This window comes from Physella acuta, unplaced genomic scaffold, assembly GCF_028476545.2.
Source record: "Physella acuta isolate Inbredline_101_S28 unplaced genomic scaffold, ASM2847654v3 ptg000802l, whole genome shotgun sequence".
Classification (NCBI taxonomy): domain Eukaryota; kingdom Metazoa; phylum Mollusca; class Gastropoda; family Physidae; genus Physella; species Physella acuta.
Window position 1 is genome coordinate 241,256 of NW_026732320.1, and position 23,393 is coordinate 264,648.

Consider the following 23,393-nt stretch of genomic DNA (forward strand, 5'->3'; position numbering starts at 1 on the left):
GGACCGGATGAATGACTTCCGACGGTTTTTTTGTCTTAGTTAGAGAGACCTTCTTAGAATTACTTATAAAAATGTTTACCACGAGCAAAATGGCGGGTTTTCGTGTTATAAGGCGGCAAGGCTAAATATGCCAGAAAAGCATTTTAAAATTTGCTTTGGAGAAAGAAGGCTAAATTTTAAAGTCGATCTCATTAAAATTAATAGAACTTTTTCAAATATCAGCCTGGAGGTTACAAAAATGAATTTGAGGTTGTAGAACTATTAGGGTTATCATTCTGTGAAAAAATAAATCAAATTTTGCTAACAACTTTTTTTTTTTATAAAACATGGCTTTTGAATGACAACCAAATTTTTTTTTAAAACCATGTGACCGCTATTTGATGATCACTAGTGAGGAACTCTGGGTGCAAGGCCACTTAAAAAGTGTAGCCGATTTGTGATTTGCTTTAGATTGAAACGTAAGAAGAGTTGTCAAGGAGAGGTGTGTTGTGAATGGCAGTGAGTGACAATAAATAATAAATTAAGTAATTTAGTTTAAAACGAACTAAACACTTCGGATGATTATAGATACCAGTGTCTGATAATGGAATCTTCTTTAAAAAAGGCGTGTTGGGTTGTTAGTATTGTAATCCTGACTATTGACTAATTTTAATTTTATGGTTAGGAATTATTAGGGCTAGGCTAGGCATTCCATTAAAAAAAATTAAAATTGGCTAATTAAATGTATGAGCATTGCAAAAATATTGTGCTTGATGTAACTAAATAACACTGAAAAAATTTTCTTTCTAGCTTCAGTAGTTTTTTTTTAATGAATTTTTTACTTAATTGGTGAATGTCCACTATATTTCTATTATAGAAATTTTCTATGTAAGTAAATTGTAAGTCATGAAAATCACTGTCCCCTAACTTTGAAATAGCACTGCTCAGTTATTTTTAAAGATACAATGTTAAAACTTTGCAGGATCTTACTTCAGCATGTTTGAATTACATATATTAATGGAAATCATTAATTCATTCACTGGGAGCAGAATAATTAGTATTCCTTTAAGTGGATACATTACGGCTATTATGGGCCCTAATTTCTAAGTAAGTTGCACTGCTCAGTTGTTTTTAAAACTACAATGTTTAAACTTTGCAGGATCTTACTTCAGCATGTTTGAATTACAAATATTAATTGAAATCATTAATTCATTCACTGGGAGCAGAATAATTAGTACTCCTCAAAGGGATGTATTACGCCACTTTTGGGCCCTAATTTCTAAGTAGCACTGCTCAGTTGTTTTTAAAGGTACAATGTTAAAACTCTGCATGATCTTACTTCAGCATGTTTGAATTACATTTATTAATTTAATTATTAATAGACTTGTCAGTAGCAGAACAAACTGAATAAAAAGGTAGTAGGCACTAATTTTTTTTTTAATAAATTAAACCGAACAATTTATCTTAGGCCCACTGGCAAGCCAGGAGTTTTATTTACTGAATGGTTGTCTTTAAAAACTATTATTATTAGCAACACAACAAGTAGAATAACTTGGATGATATTTAGAATCGACCCTTTGAATCCCGGACAGATCGTCCCCCCGGCATGGCCTCAACCAACCGGCGGGCTCGTTGCATAGAGTTAAATATAAACTCAAAACAATAATATAAACAATCTCCTTTCGGTCGGTCAGGCCACATACCACGCACGCATAGTGTTGTGTGTCGTGCCTTAACCAAAATAAACTATCTCCCTTCATTATCATTAGATATATTTAATTAATTAATTAATTTGCTAATTATAAAATTATGTATGATGCTATAGAAGTAGGTAAGTATATTTTTTTACTATGTATTTGTACTATTAAACATATTAAAGAACATCGTTGTTTCAATACCATCCTCTCCCCTTATTGAACTCAAAGTTAAACTTTTAACCCCATTTGTAAAGACTAGCGGTATGCTGTAAGGCGGCGGGTGGGTAGAGTATATACTCATTGAAAAAAATCCACCGTGGTGCGTGTTATTGGCCTTGGGCCTTGGGTGACCGTTGTTGGCGCTTGCTGTGAGGGGGAGAGGGGGGTGTGTTATACTCGGTGAAAAAAAAATGCACCGTGATATTGGCCTATGATGACGTCGGCGCAAGCGCAAAGGGGTGGGGGGGGGGGGGGAGACGTTTTTTTTTTCAAAACCAAGATCTAGGCGTTTCAAGGCAGTAATGAAAATCAAGGACTGGTATAGCCATGTTGTCGAATATAACGAGTGATGCTTGCTGGGTCTATCATCATACGATTGCTTGGCGATGGGAGTCTCGTCAAGCTCAGTTTACATTATTAACATTGAACTATTGGGATGCTGTCATGCACAAAGTAACAGCTACAGAATGTAGAACTTAAAACATCGAGTGCATCCCGCTCATTATAAATCTTTGAAATACAAGTTATGAATAGTCCAATAGGCAATAACTACTAATACTTGAAGGACTGTCAGAATATATGCATTGTATTATAAAATTAATCCTTACGATATAACTGAAATGTGCATCCAAATATGTTAAGGCTAATGGTATCTGCATTTAAATAAACAAAGTCAAATACCTACCCCATTCAGTAGAAATATTAGGCTACTTTTGCATGGCAGCACAACGACATTTTTTAGATTGTGTAATGAGTAGCCTAGTCATGCATTTAACTAGAATAAAGGGTTGTACTCAATAGCAATGACAATAATGAAATGCCGGCTTCAAATGCCGGCTTCCCCGTATTCTTCGACTAGAAAGACACCACCCTCCACCTTTTGCCTAGTTGAATATAAAGTTACACTTTCAACCCCGTTAGGATGCGTGAACTACTGGTGACGTAACTACTGAAAAAAAAATATTCTGCTGTTAAATTCCCCTCCCCTACTCCCAGCATTTCACTTTGGGGCCATACACAGCATCAGGAAGGTCTAGGTCGGTGTTTTATCTCGTGCAAGTTTACTCACAACACGACTACACACTACGGTTGTATCCAGGATTAGAGCTGCGACACTTACTTAGAGTGGGATTTATTCGTTAGATCATTGTGCTTCAAATTCTGTTTCATTTTAGGATTAGAGTGATAGTATGTTGGAATTCAGTTAGTTTGTTAATTAATATATTGATCTAATGTCGTGTACCATCAGAAACTAAATTTATTGGCAAGACTCATATGTAGGCTAAAGAATGACCTCTAGATCGAGCCAAAGATGGCTGGTTAAGGTTGACATACTGTGGTTTTCAAATTTCATGGTGATGCTTTTCTAACGGATTTTATTTTGTGCTTTCTTTGGGATTATTTTGTGTGATGTGAATATTCAAAAGTAATTTGTAAGTAGTATGCTTTTCACATTCAACCAATTTAACAGTTTGCGGTCGATCTGCGGCCGGGCTGATTAATTTACATTTCATGATTTAGCGAAACTACACACTACACGGTGCCCTAAGGCCGTTGTTTCAGCATGCCCTACTAGTCAATTATAGACAACTTTAGAATCAACACATGTAGCCAATACATCGATTTTTATTTAATAATCTTCAAAAGCCATTCCTCCAGGGTCGTTATTTTCACGAAATTGTCGTTTTCCAATTTGTTGTCACGAAACTGGTATTTAGTTCACGAGAACGTACGAAAACCACTCATTCGTGACCGAAATCGTCGATCGGGTGCCTTCACGTGGTTTGACACGTGTTGACATGGGCCTTTGTTTACATCGAAACATAGCTCAAAACAGCCCTTTTTTGAATTAATTCTTCGAAAAAATGGCTATGTCCATTTCTAAAAAAGGGTCATTTTCGGGCCCATTTTAAAAAACGTAAAAAAATCCGAACACGTAGAAAAAATGGCTTTTTCGGCCCTTTTTAGCTCCAAAAACGCCGTGTTTACGGGTCGCGTGACGTCATCGTGACGTCAGCCGCCAACCAAAACGCGTTGAAAGCGCGCGTTTGATTGGTTGGCGGCGGATACTATGAAATATCAAGGGTTTTCTCTAAATTTTTACCTTAATATATACACCAAAACAATAAACTTTTAAGGTAGACATAGCTTACATCAATACAATAACAGGTGAGACTTGTACCAAGTTAAGCTTTGTACAACATGGACTACTACTGTCATCCTAGCTACTAAACACAAGGTCACCTGTCAGTAAATCAGTGACTAGAGATGTCATTGTCATGTCATAGTCAACACTGTCAGTTTCCAATTCATCAGGTCCCCAGTAAGTAGTTGTACATTTCACTGTCTTAGTCTTCTGTTGCTTAAAATTTACTACTCTGCCAGAATACATTTTATCAACTCCTTCCTCTGTCCATAAATGCTTAAGTAGATGTCCTGTATAGGTTTCAGTCAGTTCAGACATAGGATTTTCTGTAGTAATATGCATTGCAATGAGGCCCATAACTTCAGGAGACGCAGATGAAAACACACTAGCATTCAGATCTTTAGCACTCAAAGCCATAGCAACCCCTTTTTCTAGAGCCTTACGGTTGGATTGTTCATGTTTCTGACCAGCTTCTAGCATTCGACGCATCATCACTGCTTCCATCATCTTCTTCCTTTGGGCTGCAAGTTCCCTTGCTCTGTAACCCTCTGTCATTGCAAAATAAACTAATCTATGTTGGGTCGTTTTGTCCTGTTGCAGAAGCCATCCTACTGTATCAAAATGATTTGTCTGTCCTCTAACCTTTCCGTCTACAAAACCAGCTGTCGCATTAGGGGCCCGACGCCATAAATAGTCAGTCATTCCTAATATTCTCTCAGCTGCCATGTTGTGTGAAGGAGCAGTTGAAGCTTGTGTCAACTGCTCAACTGTAGGGCTAGAAAGGTCGCCACTGGTATATCGAACAAACTGGCGGTCAAAGACCTTAACAATTTCATGTAATATTTGCTTCAAAGTTTGCTTTACTTTACCCCTGTGGGATTCAATATTGTTGATGATTGCTGTCAGCACCATGTCTGAAGCTGCATCAATGGGTTCATTAAAAACATTCACAGTGGGACATAACAACTCTTCTGGCTCAGCAGCAAATCTATCCAAAATATTTTTAGAGCTTTGGATCACGGGGACCATTTCTAAATTCATTGAATTTGCATAGAATTTAGTCATCCATGGCCCTGTGACTGTTTTCCCGATGAGCCCGAGTGCAATTAATTGAGCTACAACCCTAGGGTCATCCAGCTCTTCCTTAATGCTTTTTTTAAGGTTGGTGCCTCCTAATTCAACAAATTTCTTCAGCTCTTTCAGAAATAAAATTATAATTCCAGCTGAATGGAATAAAATGTGCAACCGGTTACCGACGTACCGAAGGAAAACTCCCACTGGAATATCTTTTTCTCTAAAATAGGTCTTGAACCCGCTAGGGTCTCCACTGGATTGCTTGTATCTGAGCTTGGAAATACTCAAAATACAGTGCAATGTCTTATTGCCTATCTCAGTATCATTTTCCAATGCTCTTCTGGCACCAGCAGCAAAACTATCTAGGGGATGAACATTGCAATTCAATTCCAGCAGGTGTGTCTGTAACAAAGTATTAAGCTGGTTTACAACACTATGATTCACAGCTGCCCTATCTGTCACATTGGATTTAATGGTGAATATAAGAGTTTTATACAGCTGCTCTAAATTTGGATGATTTATGTATTTACAATAAATGTTTACAATATCTTTTAACTTAACACTAATATGTTCTATGTAATCTACAGCTTTACCACCAGGTAAAGGTTTTACATCAACAGCAAGAGTTTATCCTGCAGCAGAAATATGGATTTCATTTACATGACTACCATCAATGGTGGTTGCATCCCATGACAGTGTGGCACCATCAAGGGATGCAAGTGCCTCGCCAACCTGCAGATCAGCTAAATTGCCTATTTCATAAGCCATTTGAGCCACTGTAGATTTGCGAGGCACGCAGTCAAGTTTCATTCCAGTTTCTTGCTCCAGGAAAAACTGTAATAGCTGTCCAGCAGCTAACACAGAAACATTTTTCAACAAAGATTGGTACATACAAATTCTCATAGAAGTACCATAATGCTTTCCTTCTTTGGTTACAATAGTTTGTCCCTCTTCTTGGGGTTCTTACATGTTGATGGCATTATCATACATTAATTCTAAATCATTGACCATTGATTTTAAATTTTTGATGGTTTTGTTTTTGATCTTGACCAGATTTTCTAGTGCTTCAATTTTTCTTTCTCTTCTTGATAATTTTTTTCTTTAAACTGGCAACTTGATTCAGTTTCATTTTGTATTGGATGGAATCTGCAAACGGATTGCAGTTAAGTTTTTTTTTTAACCTCTACTTTCTCTGCTTCCAACTGTCTATTCTTTTTCTCTTGTTTGAGGAGTCTGTCAGTGAGTCGTTTAATTTTTTATTTAGATCTTTAATTTGAAAAACTTTATTTGATTGAAGTTCATTTTGATAGAATTTTAAACTAGTTTTCAATTTGATTTCAATAACTGTTCTGTAGACTTTCTTTTGTATGCACAACTTACACAGTCTTGTTTAAGTTTTAAAGGTGAGGCTTGTTTTGGGGGGATTATTGTTGTTATTAATTCAGGTGCTAACTTAGAGACAATCCCCTTTTCTTTAGGTACAGGCTCTTGAAATGGCAGTTCCATAAAATTTATAATTTAATCCCATTGTGCTTGTGGCTTAAGAGATCTAAATTTAACACATAATCTGTTGATTTTATTATAAAGTTGATGACTGTTACTTGACGCTGGTATTATTTCTTCCAAAACTTGCACTGCCTATTTAATTTGTTTTTTATTTTCATACCATACATAAATTATATGGTCTTGCTTTATGACAGCTGCTGTCCGAAAGTCAGAATACTGATTAATCAGAATTGGTAAATCTTTGGCAGAATGCTTATCAGGGCTCCCAGAGCCTTCAGAATTACCACCTGCTAAAGTATTTATTTCCTCATCCATACTCTTGATCATATATCTAGAGGAAAAGAAATCAACATTAATACTACTGTAAAAGTAGAATTTATTGTTTTAATAGAGACATGTGTGTAGCATAATAAAGTAAGGGATAAGGAAATATATGCTTAAAATAATTTCTATTCTTGAGTGGTAATTTATTATTGGTTATTAGCTTGATGTGCAAAAAAAAACCCCACTGGCTTTCTTCAACAGCCTTTAACATATTTATACATCTTTTATTTTTAAAAGGCGATCATTCATTTGCAATAAACTCTACGATTAAGGAACAAGTGAACATTTATAAAGGCGACGCCGGCCCCCACGCCCTTATAGGTTTTCCGGTCTCGCCATATTTTTTAATTATAAAATGGCGTTATTGTGGTGAATCAAACACCTTTTTTTTCGGTCAAAATACCACTAGAAAACGTACCTCAAATTAGATGAAATCATTATTAACTTATAATATACATAATGTAATTTTTGAGAATACAAAGAGATAGCTTGATAAACTCACCTTTCTATCAACAGTTGTCGTTGAAACACGCACAAAATTAGACCATGTTTCGCAATATTATAACTTGGAGAAGGAAGAGAGAAAAGTAATACAGTAAGCAGTTTAAAATCACACATTATTTCATTAAATTGGTGAAAAGTTGGCCCGACTATGAAATTGAATCGATTACTCTAAAATCCCTATATTTTCTCACTATTTATTTCAATAAGGAAGATATTCGACGAAATTTTACAATAGCGAAATTCCCCGGTTGCCGTTCTTTAAAGCAAGATGGCGGCGATGCCGACATCGCTACCTTAGGCCCTAATGGCAAATGGACACCAGCTAGTTGACGAGATTCCTTCCGTATTGTTGTTGACATGGAATAAAAATGTGCTTTCTTAGTTTTAGGATCGTAAAAATAATAAAAGATAAAATTTTATTAAAAACTTAAGCCTAAAACTAATTGAGAAATTTAATATTTTTAGAAGCAATGCTATACAAGTTGCAGATCCAGAGAACTTGAAAATAATTTGTCGAGTTTAAGACTTGACTTACTTGACTTACTTGACTTAGTCCTCTTTGCTCCTTATGCAGCATAGGGCCTCCACCATTTCCTTCCATTTCTTCCTATCCTCGGCTATTAATTTTGACATCTCCCAAGACATCCCTATTGGCTTCAGTTCTTCAAGAAGACTCCGCCTCCAGGTCTGTCTTGGGCGCCCTCTCTTCTGCTTTCCCTGGGGGTTCCACTCAAGCGCTTGGCGTGTAACATTTGTGTGAGCCTTTTGCAGTGTGTGACCCACCCAGCGCCACTTCCTCCTTCTTATTTGCACACCTATAGGCTCCTGCCTAGCTTTCCTCCATAGTTCCAAGGTCGGCACTTTGTCCTGCCATCTCAGTTTCAGTATCTGTCTAAGGCATCTATTCATGAAGGTCTGTATCTTTGCTGTGCTTGCCTTGGAGACTCTCCATGTCTCTGCTCCATACAGCAGAACTGCCTTGACATTAGAGTTAAATATCCTAATTTTTGTGGTAATGGAGATGGCCGAACTTTTCCATATGGGTCGCAGGACTGTGAAAGCGCAGCGGGCTCTATTAACTCTAGCGCGTATGTCCTCCTCTGTGCCTCCCGTTTTGCTGATCTTGCTGCCAAGGTAGACAAACTCTTGCACATCATTTACCTGTCTTCCGTCTATTGACACTGGAGCCTCCTGTTTATTGTTAATTCTCATCATTTCCGTCTTTTCTTTGTTGATCTTCAGACCTACGCGCTGCGAGATGGCTCCTAATGCATCAACTTTTTCTTGCATGTCCTGTAGCCTGTGCGAGAGTAAGGCAAGATCATCTGCAAACTCCAGATCTTCTAGTTTCCCCGTGAGTGTCCACTGAATACCTTTTCCAGAACTGGCATAGGCTGTGCGTGTCACCCAGTCGAGAACCACCAAGAAGAGGAGGGGCGACAGCAGACATCCTTGTCTCACACCTGTGTTGACCTGGAACTCTTTAGACAGTTTCCCTGCATGGCTAACTTGGCATGAAAATCCATTGTAAAGTTGCTGGATTATTTCCACTAACTTAGCAGGTGCACCATAGTGTCTCAACAGATGCCATATTGTTTGCCTATCCACACTATCAAAGGCCTTCTCAAAGTCAACAAAGCAGATGTAAAGCGGGGCTTGCCATTCTATCGTCTGTTCTACAATAATTCTAAGAGTGGCTATCTGATCTGTACAAGATCTTTCCTTCCTGAATCCTGCTTGTTCCTCTCTTAGCTTAAGGTCAACCGCCTCTTTCATTCTGTCCAAAATAACTCTGGTAAGGACTTTACTTGGTATGGACAACAAGGTAATGCCCCTCCATTTTCCACACTGAGATAAGTCACCGTTCTTAGGCAACTTCACAAGGAGGCCCCTTTTCCAATCGGTTGGGATCTGTCCTGTGTTCCAGACTAAGTTAAGTAATTTATGAAGTCGATTTACAACTTCTTCCCCACCTTGTTTTAATGCCTCTGCTGGGATATTATCTGGTCCTGCTGCCTTGCCACTCTTCAAACTATTTAAGGCGTTGAGAATTTCCTGTCTGGTGATTTCCTCGGTATTGATGTTAAGGGGTTCCCCTGGCTCCAGGTCTGGTGGATCTTGAGGTGTTGGACCGTTTAGTAATTCCTGGAAGTGCTCTCTCCATCGTGCCAATTGTTCCTCAATTGACGTTAGAAGTTTACCATTTTTGCTCCTCACTGGCCTGTTGGGATTGGTTTTCCTCCCACTCAGAGCTCTGGTTGTTGCATAGAGCGTCTTGAGATCTCCCTTACTGGCAGCTGTTTCGGCCTGCTCTGCCATTTCATTTATAAACAATCTCTTGTCATTTCTTAGTTTCCTTTTCACCTCTTTAGCCTTTTCGTTATATCGAGCGGCTGCTGCTTGTCTTTGCTGCCGTGTTTTTGCTTGATTTAGTTCGCTCTTTAGGCTTTTTCTTTCTTCCACCTTCTGCCATGTATCATCTGTGATCCAGGGCTTCCTGTTTGGCGCTCTGCCTCCTAGAGCCTCTTCGCAGGCTTCAATAGTGGCTTGCTTAAATATTTCCCAGGTGTGTTCAACTGAATCAAAATCTTTCTCTTCTGTCTGTAGAGCTTCAAACCGATTCTTTAGGGTGACCTGAAAATTTGTCCTGTTGTCTTGCGTCTTAAGTTTACTTACATCAAATCTTCTTCGTGGATCAATTTCATGTTGCCTCTTCTTTGCCTTTAGCTTCATCTTCAGTTTAGCAACAGCCAGGTGGTGGTCGGATCCTATGTCTGCTCCTCGCTTTGCTCTCACATCCTGCAGTGAGGCCCCCCAACGACGCCTTACCGCGACATGATCGATCTGGTTTTCGGTATGATGATCTGGTGATATCCAGGTGGCTTTATGACACCTTCGGTGGGTGAAAAGTGTACCGCCGATAGTAAGCTCATTTGAGGCACAAAAGTCTGCGAAGAGTTCACCATTTTCATTCATTTCCCCTAAGCCATTGGTTCCCATCTCCATTTCCCTGCCTCTGTTGTCTTTGCCTACTTTGGCATTTAAATCACCCATGAGGATCAGCATGTCGCGCTTGGGTACCTTATCAACCACCGACTGAAGCTCTTCGTAGAAACGGTCTTTTTCTTCCTCGTCTGCGTTGTTCGTAGGAGCGTAGCACATGATAATGGAGGTCTTTTGAAACCTGGATTCAAATCTAGCTTTAATTATTCGATCAGATACAGGTTCCCATTTCATCAGGCTTTTTGTTGCCTCCTTTGTCAATAGCAAGGCTACGCCTGCCTCTCGTGAGTCATCCTCATTTTCTTTTCCCGAGTATAACAGTGTTTCTCCCGTCTGGAATTTTGTCTCTCCAAAGGTGTTCCATCTTGTTTCGCACAGGCCAAGCACTGTAAGATGATACTGTTGCATTTCTTTCAATGCCTGTGCACACTTCCCTGCTTCCCATAGTGTTCTGACGTTCCATGTTCCTGTGAGGATAGGTTTCTTTTGCGACAGTAGTTTTGGGGCTGTGGATTTAGTTTTCCTCGGTTGAAGAAGGGGGGTCGGCTCTGTAGCTTCCTTACGGATTTGGCTGCATTGCGTCATACTTCTCCTAAGTGGAGCCCTGATTCTCCCGAGGACCGGATTTGTTTCGGATTTGGCTTCGGTTTCTGTAACTGTCTTTTGTTTTATGTGGACGAGTAGTTAGCCCATCGCACAACCCCCAACCTGGAGGACCAGGGCACATCGTTTGGTCTGGCCCCTACCCACGCAGATCTGTCCGACTTGGTTAGACCTGCCAGGAGCACTAGGCTCCCGCCGGCATAGCTCTGGGGGTCGCTGGGGCACACAAGCCATCCCACCACTTCAAGGCGGTGTGCCATCAGGATGGGTCGAGTTTAAGGCTACATTTCTATTTATTTTCATCAAGCCTAAGTTATAACCAGATGTTTCACTTTCGTAAGGCAAACATTGATTGGCTGTAAAGGCACTCCGTGATGGATTTCTGACAGCCCCTCTTTATAGTTATTTTGTTTACAAAACTTTGCAGATCAAGTTTTTAAATAACAATGCAAATTTAAACACCATGACCTATTTTTTCTATTTTTAGCTTACAATGTGTACAATAAAATTTATGGCGGCCATTGTTTATGTCGCCATTACACGTGAAAACCAAATTGTTTTTGCTTTTTTTATTATTTTTATTTAGTTACCGAAAATATTAAAAACATCAAATACATCCAATCTTTAGTGAAGTCCGAAAAAAAAACAGACAGGCAGGATTTTATAACCATATTAATTGTAACTACGCCGTGCAAGATTTTAAAATTAATTTATGGACCTCTCAAATACCTTTGAGACTTTTCTCGCTGGTGTCCATTACTAACTAAATTAGGGTAGGTTGTAGTAGGTGTAGCATTCAAAATTAATTTTTGAGTATTTAATCTTAAAATCATATGAGTTAGTTAGAGGAAGGATTAAGAATTCCAGTGGTACCAAATTTATATTTCTAGCTTCAACAAGAAAGGAGAAATAATTTTTTTTCTGTTTAAAATGTATGGTCTTATATAATCTCTGTAAAAAATGAAACTAGTGGGAAACAAAAATGAAAATTTTATAAAATATGTTTGCAAATTTTTTTTTTTGAATTCTAATGATATATTATGAATCAGGGGTGTTTCCTTTATGTAAATTTGCATTAATAATTGTGCAGGCTTGTTTCTGTTTGATGTTATGCTTTATTTTTAAAAATGTACATTTTTACTATGACTAATTATATAGGAAAAAACAACATGGCTGATAAAGGTCCAAATCTTAAAAAAATCATAAAAAATGTATTTGTAAAATTCTATCACAATTTCTTTATTAAATAAGAATCACACGTGGTTTATTTAACTGATTTTGCATAGTTTTGTGTGCAGGCAAGTGTTTATATATTAAAATAAAGTTGATTTAGAGCATATATTGTTTTCAAATCAAATTTTTTATAGGCAAAAATGAAAGAAAATGAAAAGTAATTGCATTAGACTATAGCTGAACCTCAGTAGATTTTGAAAATGTAGTTGCTTTGTGTATTGGAAATTAATATGATATTAATTTAAAATTAATAAGAGACAGTGGTAAAAACAAAATTTGAAAAATCAGTCAAAAGCTCTGGGCAGGTTTTTGTCTGAAAATTATCTCCCTTTGTTCTAATGCTACATACTATTATATTTTTTAATTTTAGGGTTAGGCGTATCATGTATGGTAGGACCAGGGTTGAGGTTAGGGTTAGGGACAGGGTTAGCATTTACATTAGTCAGCCATGTGTGTATTTAGTATTTAGTTAACTAGTCTACCAGTAACCCAACACCCCTTTTTACTTTCTCGTATATACGTAGTATAGAGAAAGTATTGTAATCGTGCAAAAAAAAAAAATCGAGATTTTTACAAATCTCGACGTTTTACACCTCACTGATACGGAAAAACATAATTTTGCAATCTTGTCCGCATGTCTGTCTGTGTGTCTGTGTGTCCGTGTGTAAACACGATAACTTGAGTACCGTTACAGCTAGGTTGATGAAATTTCATATATAAGTATTATATCAAAATCGTAGATCCGTATCAACTTTTGAGCGATTTCCGACAACCGGAAGTGGTACTTTTTCTACTTTGAATTTTTCAAAAGCCTATAACTTGAGTACTATTTCAGATAGATACATGAAATTTCACATGTAAGTAAAAGATCTAATTCTCTACCTTCTGTTAAATTTTGAGTAATTTCCGTTGACCGAAAGTAGTAATTTACGCTACTTCCGATTTCTCAAAAAACGAATGTAAATTTTAAAAGTACTAATAATATTGCGCACTATTATGCGCTTTTTTATTTCGCGTTCACTTGGTGTGCAATTAATTTGTCTATGAGAATTTATTCTATTTTTAAAACTTTAAGTATTTAAAATGGATTAAAAATCATGTCTATAGCCCGAGTTCCCATCCCCTGTTATTTTATATAAAAATATTCGAGAAAGTTTAGGGGAGATCACTCCCGGTTTATTTAAAGAAGATTCCATTATCGGACATTGGTGTAAACATTCTCCGGGTAAATATTAGTAAATAATACCTAATTAAAATTTTAAATAGGCCCTAGATCTAAAAATTAGAGGGGTCGGCGTGGCCGAGTCGTTAAAAGCTCATGGTTGCTAAACTGAAAAGTCTCGAGTTCAAACCCTCGGGCAGATGAGGCTCGTTAGCTGGGGACAGCCACTCTTCTAGGAGAGACAACTCCAAAATTAAACAACTACTGCCTTGTAGTTTGTTCTTGTTTGGACAAAGGCTATGGAAGCAAATCCAAAAAGAAAAATAGGCTGAAATTGGAGTCAATGGCCTCAATGGCGCATAACTAGTTTACACGTAACGCTTAATTGTGTTGGAGGCGTGGTCGAGTCGGCAAAAAGCTCATGGTTGATAAATTCGAACAAAGTCTCGAGTTCAAACCCACTGGCAGATAAATCTCGATCCCCTTCAACACTAATAATTAAGAACGAAGAAGAAGAAGAAATAACTAAATATTAAATATTGCTGTCCAGCCTAAACTAATTCCATTTAAATTTTAAACTTTTTATTAGTAGTAATGGTAGTCTATAGATAGCCTAACCAATGAGTAATATAAAAATCAAATAGAAATAGGCCTAATAGTTAAAATATAGTGCTATAGTATAGAGGCAATGGAAATTAAAAAACAAAAAAACTAAGTCAAAGATAAAATAGGAACATTTAACACTTTAACAATAATTTGATCTAAAGCAACAGTGATACATTTTTTTAAAAGTCAAAAAGAAAACAGAAACAGTAACACTTTAAACAATGTGATTTAATTTTGGATGCATCTATTCGGACCCGGGTCCCAATAGCCACGGCCGCTATTGGGACCCAGGTCCTAAAAGCCTCGGCCGCTATTGGGACCAGCCAATAGAATTGTTTAGATTTAGTTATACAAAAGTTCTACGACGACGACAAATCTCGACAAGCTCATAGCAATGGTCTTTCTATGACGTATGCTATACGCCTACACTGTTCACGTCTAAACCAATGTGAACTCACAGTGACCCTGGCTAGAACGTGTCGGTATTTTTCTTGCGCTGACCAGAAAACGCGAGCAGACGAACAATAGAGCGATGTTCTTATAATTGGCGTGTTTAAAACCCTAAATCTAGAGAAAAAAAATCTATTTAAATTTAAAAAAAAGACACTTATGCAAACAATTCAATGGAACGTTAAACTTAGATAAATACACTTTACTTCACGCAAAAACAAGAGCTTTGATAGGTTCCGATCCCGTAACTGATCAAGAAACATGAGGTACTGCGTTCTCCACTCGACCGCGACGTCTAACGATAATTTCACAAAGTTTAATGATTTTGTATACCGAGCTAAATATAGGGTATTTAAAAATAGCAACGCAAGAACTAACGCTAGCTAATCCGCATAACTAATTGCAATAAAAAACAACAAAATACGAGCAAATCCACAAGACAAATCAAATAGCCTAAACATAAAAGGTATAATTTTAATACAGGTTGTACAAGGGCTTAACGAACTTAATGCCGGGTTCCAATAGTGGCCGAGTCTATTAGGACCCGGGTCCGAATAGCCACTTCCTTTAATTTTACTTAAAAATAACAAACTAAGCAACAGTAATGTTTTTTATATAGTAGGTTCGGATTAGCAAATAAGGCAGCTGTCTATCCTTTGGTTGCCACACATCTCGTCTAGTTCCTGTTAAACCATTTATTGATTAGCAATCCTTGGCTACTTATTAAAAGTAGCCTACAACTAATGCTACTAATATTTAGATACTTCAACATAATCCTAATCATATCATATTACCGTAAAGTATAATACCCAGGTATTATTGATGCAAAATTTCAGTCCCATCCCCTTAGTTAGACTTCATTATACGTGATTGTCTTTTTCTTCTAGCATGTATTAACTTGTAAGTTTCTATTTCCATATCCTTAGGCATCTATGTGCTAAGTTTTATCTTTATATCATCAATAACTACATAGATATGCAGTATGAAAAGTGACTTGTGGCAATCATTGTAGAACTGCACCACATGCCTTAATTGGTAATTAAGGTAATTATAAATTCTTTTCCTTTTAATTGATCTTTATTTCACTTGCATATTCCTATTGTCTACACTCTCTAGCATCAATGTTCACATTTTTAACATTATTTGTTTAAAAACTAAGTTATTCAAACCCAAAGAAGGGCACTAAATATTTTGCAACTTTACATGAACATATAAGCTGTTTTACCTAAAGCTTTAAAAATTCATATAAAAAAAACTACTGGGCCTAGAATGATAGTTTTTGTTGTTTATTAAATGGCAGAACCTCTTCTTGATTATATTAGGTTGTTGCTCGTAGTTTTTGAACTACATTAATTTCAGATAAAATTATACCACACAAAAAAAAAAGGATTTTTTCCCAACACATCAATACCATTTTTGTGTCTCTAGCTTCATTAGGAGCTAATTTATGGGCTTTTAAAAAATTGTGGGCGTGGCTAAAACAGCTTAGACCTTCGTAATTCAAGTCTATATTACGCAAGTAAAAAAGTTGGCACATATGGTTTTTTCATTGCATCATTACGGATTAGCATTTTTCAAAAAAATTATAATTTTATTGCATCATCCTGTATTTGCATTTTTCGAAAAATTAAAAAATTATAATAAGGCTTCACCCTCATAACAGATTGACATTGTGTTAAAAAAATGCAACTTTTATATTTTTTTTTTAGATCTTGTTTAATTTTTTAAACGGATTTATTAATACTGAATATTAAGACTGAATACTAAATAATGTTACTACTATTGTACTATTTTACAACCAGTTTTTCTTTAGAAATGTGTAAGCACATATTACTTATTATAGTAACTTGTTACTTGGGTAGATGAAGTAGAGCAGACCTACACATGCAACACAATAATGGTTGACCAAACATTGTAATACATGTAGATGTAGTGTACTGTACCTGGGGTGGTGGAAATTATGCGACAACACTCAGGGTTCGTACGCAGTCTGGAAAAAGTCTTGAATTTAGAAAAGTGAATTTAAGACATAAAAAAGTCTGGAAAATCGCTAGTTTTTGGGCAGGATTTTTTAAAAGTCTGGAAAAAGTCTGGAATCTAGTTTTAGAAGCACAACTTCGTAGTCCATATTTTCCAACTTAAAAAATTGCTTTTTTTTCAGTGAATTTACTCCCTTTTTTTTCCTATGTTTGTTGTGATGTTTTTTCGCTGGTTCGCAGATAAAAAAACGGATGCTCAGTTACTACGTCATTGGAAAAAGAGGGGAAGGGAGGGAAGAGATATTTTGTGGCACGACTGACCGTGTGAATGTGTTACAAGTAACACATTCACACGGTCAGTCGTAGTGGAGAAGGGGGGGGGGGGTGTCAAAAATCCGAAAAAAATTGTCGTTTAATAAAAGAATGATCGCCGTCATGATTGTTAGGCTCTCGATTTCACCCGCTATTTTTTCATCGTTTGAGTTTGCATGCAGGCAGTCAAAACAAAAAGTTATGGGGGAGATGTGTGAGTGGTAGTTTAGATATTATTTATCAGTCTGTAAGGCGTCATCCATTTATGACTTACAACAATTTTTTTCGGATTTTTGACACCCCCCCCCCCCTTCTCCACTACCCCGCCCTCTGTCCACACGCGTTCACTTACTTTGGATTAATATAACAATATGGCTTATAAAAATGGAGTCGCCCTTTGATTAATAAAGGCAAAAGACAAAGTAAACATGATTATATGATTCCCTACTGAGATTCAAACTCTGGGGATATGGGTTAACAGATGTGCACTGTGCCACCCAACCATTGTGTGCTAAGGCATGAACACTGTTTTTAACTATTAATCTATTCATAAACTTCTGATTGATAATAGACACTTCAATTGTTAAAACAAATGTTACCATAGCTCAATAAGGCCTGTTTGATCTTTTTTATGACTTAAAAAATTCTATGGTGTTATGAAATATTTATACATTTTTAAAAAATGCAATCAATATATTTTCAAAAAGAAATTTTAATTTGGTTTTCTAAGCAAGTTTATTTTTATTTCAGTTTTTGTGCAATAATTCATCAATCTAAAGCTATGGAAAACACAAACGACACTAATGGTATAGTTTGGGAGAGTTTAATTATGGTTAAACAGGAATTGTGTGACGACATCATAACATTTATGGACATGAAATCAGATGAAACATCAGCTATTTCAAGTTCAGAAGAAGTACAAACAAATATATCAACACTCTTTTCAAATTCTGAAGATATAATGCAAAATGTATCAACACAATTTTCAACTGTTAAAGACAAATACTTGGAGGAAACAATGCAACCTTTAGCTTTAGAAGATAAAAATATTGATAAAACAAAGCCTTTGTTTAATTTAGAAGAGATGAAACAAGATAACCCAACATTTTCATCTGCTGAAGACATGAAACCAAATCTATCAACAGCATTTTCAATTTTTGAAGATATAAAACCTGAGATATTAACAATTTCATCTTTGGAGAGTGAAAAACAAAATGGTTTCAAAGCACAGCAACAACTTTCTTCCCCACCAGATTCAACTGATTTTAAAGAAAATTTAGCAGTTTTAAAATCAGATCTTCAAAATGAATTAAAAGAACTCAAGTCATTGCATACAAAATTGATTGATAATCTCCCAACAGAATATCTGGTTAGCAATAAGGGACTGAAGACATACAAGTGTGATATGTGTTGTCAAAGATTTTCCCATTTTGATCTTGTTAAACAACACATAAACATTCACACAAGGGTGAATCCATATGGTCATGATTTTCATCAGCAAGAAGTTGTTATGATCAGTCAGGGTGAACAGATTAACAAAATAAACCTAGAACAGGTATACAATAAGTCTAGTTTGTCTAAAAAGTTCACCACAAAGTCTAGTTTATCCACACACACAAATATTCATTCTGGAATTAATAAGCCATATGAATGCTATGTGTGTCATAAAAAATATCATAATAAAAATTATTTAGCAAACCATATAAAGATACATTTAGGAGAAAGTCCATATGAATGTGGTGTGTGTCATAAAAAGTTTGCAAAAAAGAGTAATTTATCTAGCCATAAAATAGCTATCCATTCTAGTCTCAAGCCACATAAATGTGATGTTTGTCATAAAAGTTTTGCCCTTAAATCTAGATTATCTAAACATAAAAAAATTCATTTACCGGAGAGACCATATGGATGTGATGTGTGCCAGAAAAAATTTAAGAATAAGGAGGATTTATCAAAACATAAAAATATTCATTTACCAGAGAAACCATATGAATGTGATGTGTGTCACAAAAAATTTAATCACAAACGTTATTTATCAGAACATAAAAATATTCATTTACCAGAGAAACCATATGAATGTGATGTGTGTCACAAAAAATTTAATCATAAAAGTGCTTTATCAAAACATAAAAATATTCATTTACCAGAGAGCCCATATGAATGTGATGTGTGTCACAAAAAATTTAATCATAAAAGTGATTTATCAAAACATAAAAATATTCATTTACCAGAGAGCCCATATGAATGTGATGTGTGTCACAAAAAAATTAATCATAAAAGTGATTTATCAAAACATAAAAATATTCATTTACTTAATTTACCAGAGAGACCATATGAATGTGATGTGTGTCTTAAAAAATTTAGTACTAAATGGGATCTTTCAAATCATAAAAAGATTCATTCAGGAGAAAAACCATTTGAATGTGATGTGTGTAATAAAAAATTTAATCGTAAAGGTCATTTATCTACACACAAAAAAATTCATTTACCGGAGAGACCATATGGATGTGATGTGTGCCAGAAAAAATTTAAGAATAAGGAGGATTTATCAAAACATAAAAATATTCATTTACCAGAGAGACCATATGAATGTGATGTGTGTCACAAAAAATTTAATCACAAACATTATTTATCAGAACATAAAAATATTCATTTACCAGAGAAACCATATGAATGTGATGTGTGTCACAAAAAATTTAATCATAAAAGTGATTTATCAAAACATAAAAATATTCATTTACCAGAGAGCCCATATGAATGTGATGTGTGTCACAAAAAATTTAATCATAAAAGTGATTTATCAAAACATAAAAATATTCATTTACCAGAGAGCCCATATGAATGTGATGTGTGTCACAAAAAAATTAATCATAAAAGTGATTTATCAAAACATAAAAATATTCATTTACTTAATTTACCAGAGAGACCATATGAATGTGATGTGTGTCTTAAAAAATTTAGTACTAAATGGAATCTTTCAAATCATAAAAAGATTCATTCAGGAGAAAAACCATTTGAATGTGATGTGTGTAATAAAAAATTTAATCGTAAAGGTCATTTATCTACACACAAAAAAATTCATTTACCAGAGAGACCATATGGATGTGATGTGTGCCAGAAAAAATTTAAGAATAAGGGGGTTTTATCAAAACATAAAAATATTCATTTACCAGAGAGACCATATGAATGTGATGTGTGTCACAAAAAATTTAATCACAAACGTTATTTATCAGAACATGAAAATATTCATTTACCAGAGAAACCATATGAATGTGATGTGTGTCACAAAAAATTTAATCATAAAAGTGATTTATCAAAACATAAAAATATTCATTTACCAGAGAGCCCATATGAATGTGATGTGTGTCACAAAAAAATTAATCATAAAAGTGATTTATCAAAACATAAAAATATTCATTTACTTAATTTACCAGAGAGACCATATGAATGTGATGTGTGTCTTAAAAAATTTAGTACTAAATGGAATCTTTCAAATCATAAAAAGATTCATTCAGGAGAAAAACCATTTGAATGTGATGTGTGTAATAAAAAATTTAATCGTAAAGGTCATTTATCTACACACAAAAAAATTCATTTACCAGAGAGACCATATGGATGTGATGTGTGCCAGAAAAAATTTAAGAATAAGGAGGATTTATCAAAACATAAAAATATTCATTTACCAGAGAGACCATATGAATGTGATGTGTGTCACAAAAAATTTAATCACAAACGTTATTTATCAGAACATAAAAATATTCATTTACCAGAGAAACCATATGAATGTGATGTGTGTCACAAAAAATTTAATCATAAAAGTGATTTATCAAAACATAAAAATATTCATTTACCAGAGAGCCCATATGAATGTGATGTGTGTCACAAAAAATTTAATCATAAAAGTGATTTATCAAAACATAAAAATATTCATTTACCAGAGAGCCCATATGAATGTGATGTGTGTCACAAAAAAATTAATCATAAAAGTGATTTATCAAAACATAAAAATATTCATTTACTTAATTTACCAGAGAGACCATATGAATGTGATGTGTGTCTTAAAAAATTTAGTACTAAATGGAATCTTTCAAATCATAAAAAGATTCATTCAGGAGAAAAACCATTTGAATGTGATGTGTGTAATAAAAAATTTAATCGTAAAGGTCATTTATCTACACACAAAAAAATTCATTTACTGGAGAGACCATATGGATGTGATGTGTGCCAGAAAAAATTTAAGAATAAGGAGGATTTATCAAAACATAAAAATATTCATTTACCAGAGAGACCATATGAATGTGATGTGTGTCACAAAAAATTTAAGAATAAGGAGGATTTATCAAAACATAAAAATATTCATTTACCAGAGAGACCATATGAATGTGATGTGTGTCACAAAAAATTTATTTATAAAGGTCAATTATCAATACATAAAAATATTCAATTACCATTTAATTATAAAGGTCAATTATCAATACATAACACATAAAATACAATACATAAAAACATATGAATGTGATGTGTATCATAAAAAATTGAAGTATAAATGTAGTTTATCAATACATAAAAATGTTCATTTACTAGAGAGACCATATGAATGTGATGTCTGTCACAAAAAATTTAATTTTAAAGATAGTTTATCTAAGCATAAAAATATTCATTTACCCGAGAGACCATATAAATTTGACATTTATCACAAACGTTTCCTCTAAATCTAGTTTATCTATGCACACAAATTTTTACTCAGGACTTGAATGTGTTGTTGGTCATTAAATTCTCTTTCACAAAGATCTTCAATTATCTATATATAAAATTATTGCTTTTGTACTAAAACCACATTGTGGAGGCTAAAAACACACCATTAATGTTTGTCATACATGACATAATACTCTTCATTTATAGTAATATTTGTCATACAAAGTATTACTAATGATTAATATGCTATCTAGACATTTCACACAATGGAAAGAAAACTACATGGAAAGAATGGATGTCGTGAATCTCCATAGCACATTTATGATCTTGTACAAGGTGTTATGGCTAGCTTTGTTCAGGTTTTTTGGAAAATAAGATGGCTAAATTCTTACCCTTTACATTACCCATACAATTAATACTAACCACTAATCAACACCAACATTTTAAATGTACAATTATAATTTGAATCATTGAAGTAATACTTACTCTATATTTTTCTATATTGAATATAATTCATTTTATGCAATTTTAAATTTTGTATAACTAATTATTTAACCCATTAAGTTGATCATAATTATGATAATTGAAGTGAGCAACAAAATGTTTTAATTAATGTAGCTGAAAATGATTAATTTTTTAAGACATAAGATACAATTTATTATTGTGATGATTATTGATGTTTAATTTATATTTTTTTTTTAAAGACATAATAAATATTTTCAGCTTTTAATTAGCGTTAATTCCGTTTTTTTGGTTTATTATGATTGGATCGGCTGTTATGATACATAGGTCTAGACTACTCTAGACCAATCTATACATATACATATATATATATATATATATATATATATATATATATATATATATATATATATATATATATATATATAAATGTATGTGGGTTTGAATAAATTGAATATATTCCATTTTATGCAATTCTAAATTTTGTATAAATAATTATCTAACCCATTAAGTTGATCATAATTATGATAATTGAAGTGAGCAACAAAATGTATTAATTAATGTAGCTGTAAATGATTAAATTTTTTAGACATAAGAAACAATTTATTATTATGATTATTATTGATGTTTAATTTATCTTTTTTTAAAAGACATAATAAATATTTTCAGCTATTAATTAATCAGAAAGCGTTAATTCCGTTTTTTAGGGTTATTATGATTGGATCGGCTGTTATGATATATAGATCTAGACCAATATATATATATATATATATATATATATATATATATATATATATATATATATATATATATATATACATATATATATATATATATATATATATATATATATATATATATATATATATATATATATATATATATATATATATATATATATATATATATATATATATATATATATATATACATACATACATACATACATATATATATACATACATATATATATATATATATATATATATATATATATATATATATATATATATATATATATATATATATATATATATAAATGAATGTATGTGGGTTTGTTTGTTGATTTGTCCTTATGGCATTACTACACCTTTCACCTATCGCCATCGCACTATGGGGAGTTGCTGAATAGGTTTCTTTCTGTGTTGAGAGGGGTGGGGGAAGAAGATTCAAGGTCACAAGGGCGGCGCACCGGCAAAGTTCGATGCGATTTGTCTCTATAATACGGTATATAAAAAGTCTTGATGCGGTTAGACACCGTTCATCCTAGTGCCATAAAACTTTGGGGAGTAAAACTGCAACAGGCGCAGCTCACTAAATTAAATCAGGCGCAAAGGCGCCTACGTTCGTGCGATGTATAAATTGGGGTATTATAGTATTTTATCGAATGATATTGTTTGCTAAACTTTGCAATGACTCTTTCGCGATTAAAAAAAATATAG

At 34.2% G+C, this 23,393-nt stretch overlaps 1 protein-coding gene across 11 annotated transcripts; it reads left to right on the top strand.

Annotated features, from left to right (window-relative positions):
- Positions 1 to 409: 409 nt before the first annotated feature.
- Positions 410 to 22,213, top strand: LOC131951157 (zinc finger protein 62). Of its 11 annotated transcripts, none has more exons than XM_059313457.1 (4): positions 435 to 498; positions 7,462 to 7,540; positions 15,480 to 15,550; positions 17,548 to 22,213. In XM_059313457.1, exon 4 carries the CDS (start codon positions 17,579 to 17,581, stop codon positions 21,281 to 21,283), a length of 3,705 nt encoding a protein of 1,234 aa, XP_059169440.1. In that variant the 5' UTR covers positions 435 to 498; positions 7,462 to 7,540; positions 15,480 to 15,550; positions 17,548 to 17,578; the 3' UTR covers positions 21,284 to 22,213. The 11 variants fall into 11 exon arrangements, with proteins under 11 accessions (XP_059169444.1, XP_059169438.1, XP_059169437.1 ...); XM_059313460.1 differs by lacking the exon at positions 435 to 498 and adding an exon at positions 941 to 1,086; XM_059313461.1 differs by lacking the exon at positions 7,462 to 7,540 and having other exon boundaries at positions 410 to 481.
- The last annotated feature ends 1,180 nt before the right edge of the window (positions 22,214 to 23,393 follow it).

Excerpts from the sequence above, each read along its gene's own strand:
- LOC131951157 (XM_059313461.1), top strand. The coding sequence starts at position 17,579 with ATGGAAAACACAAACGACACTAATGGTATAGTTTGGGAGAGTTTAATT.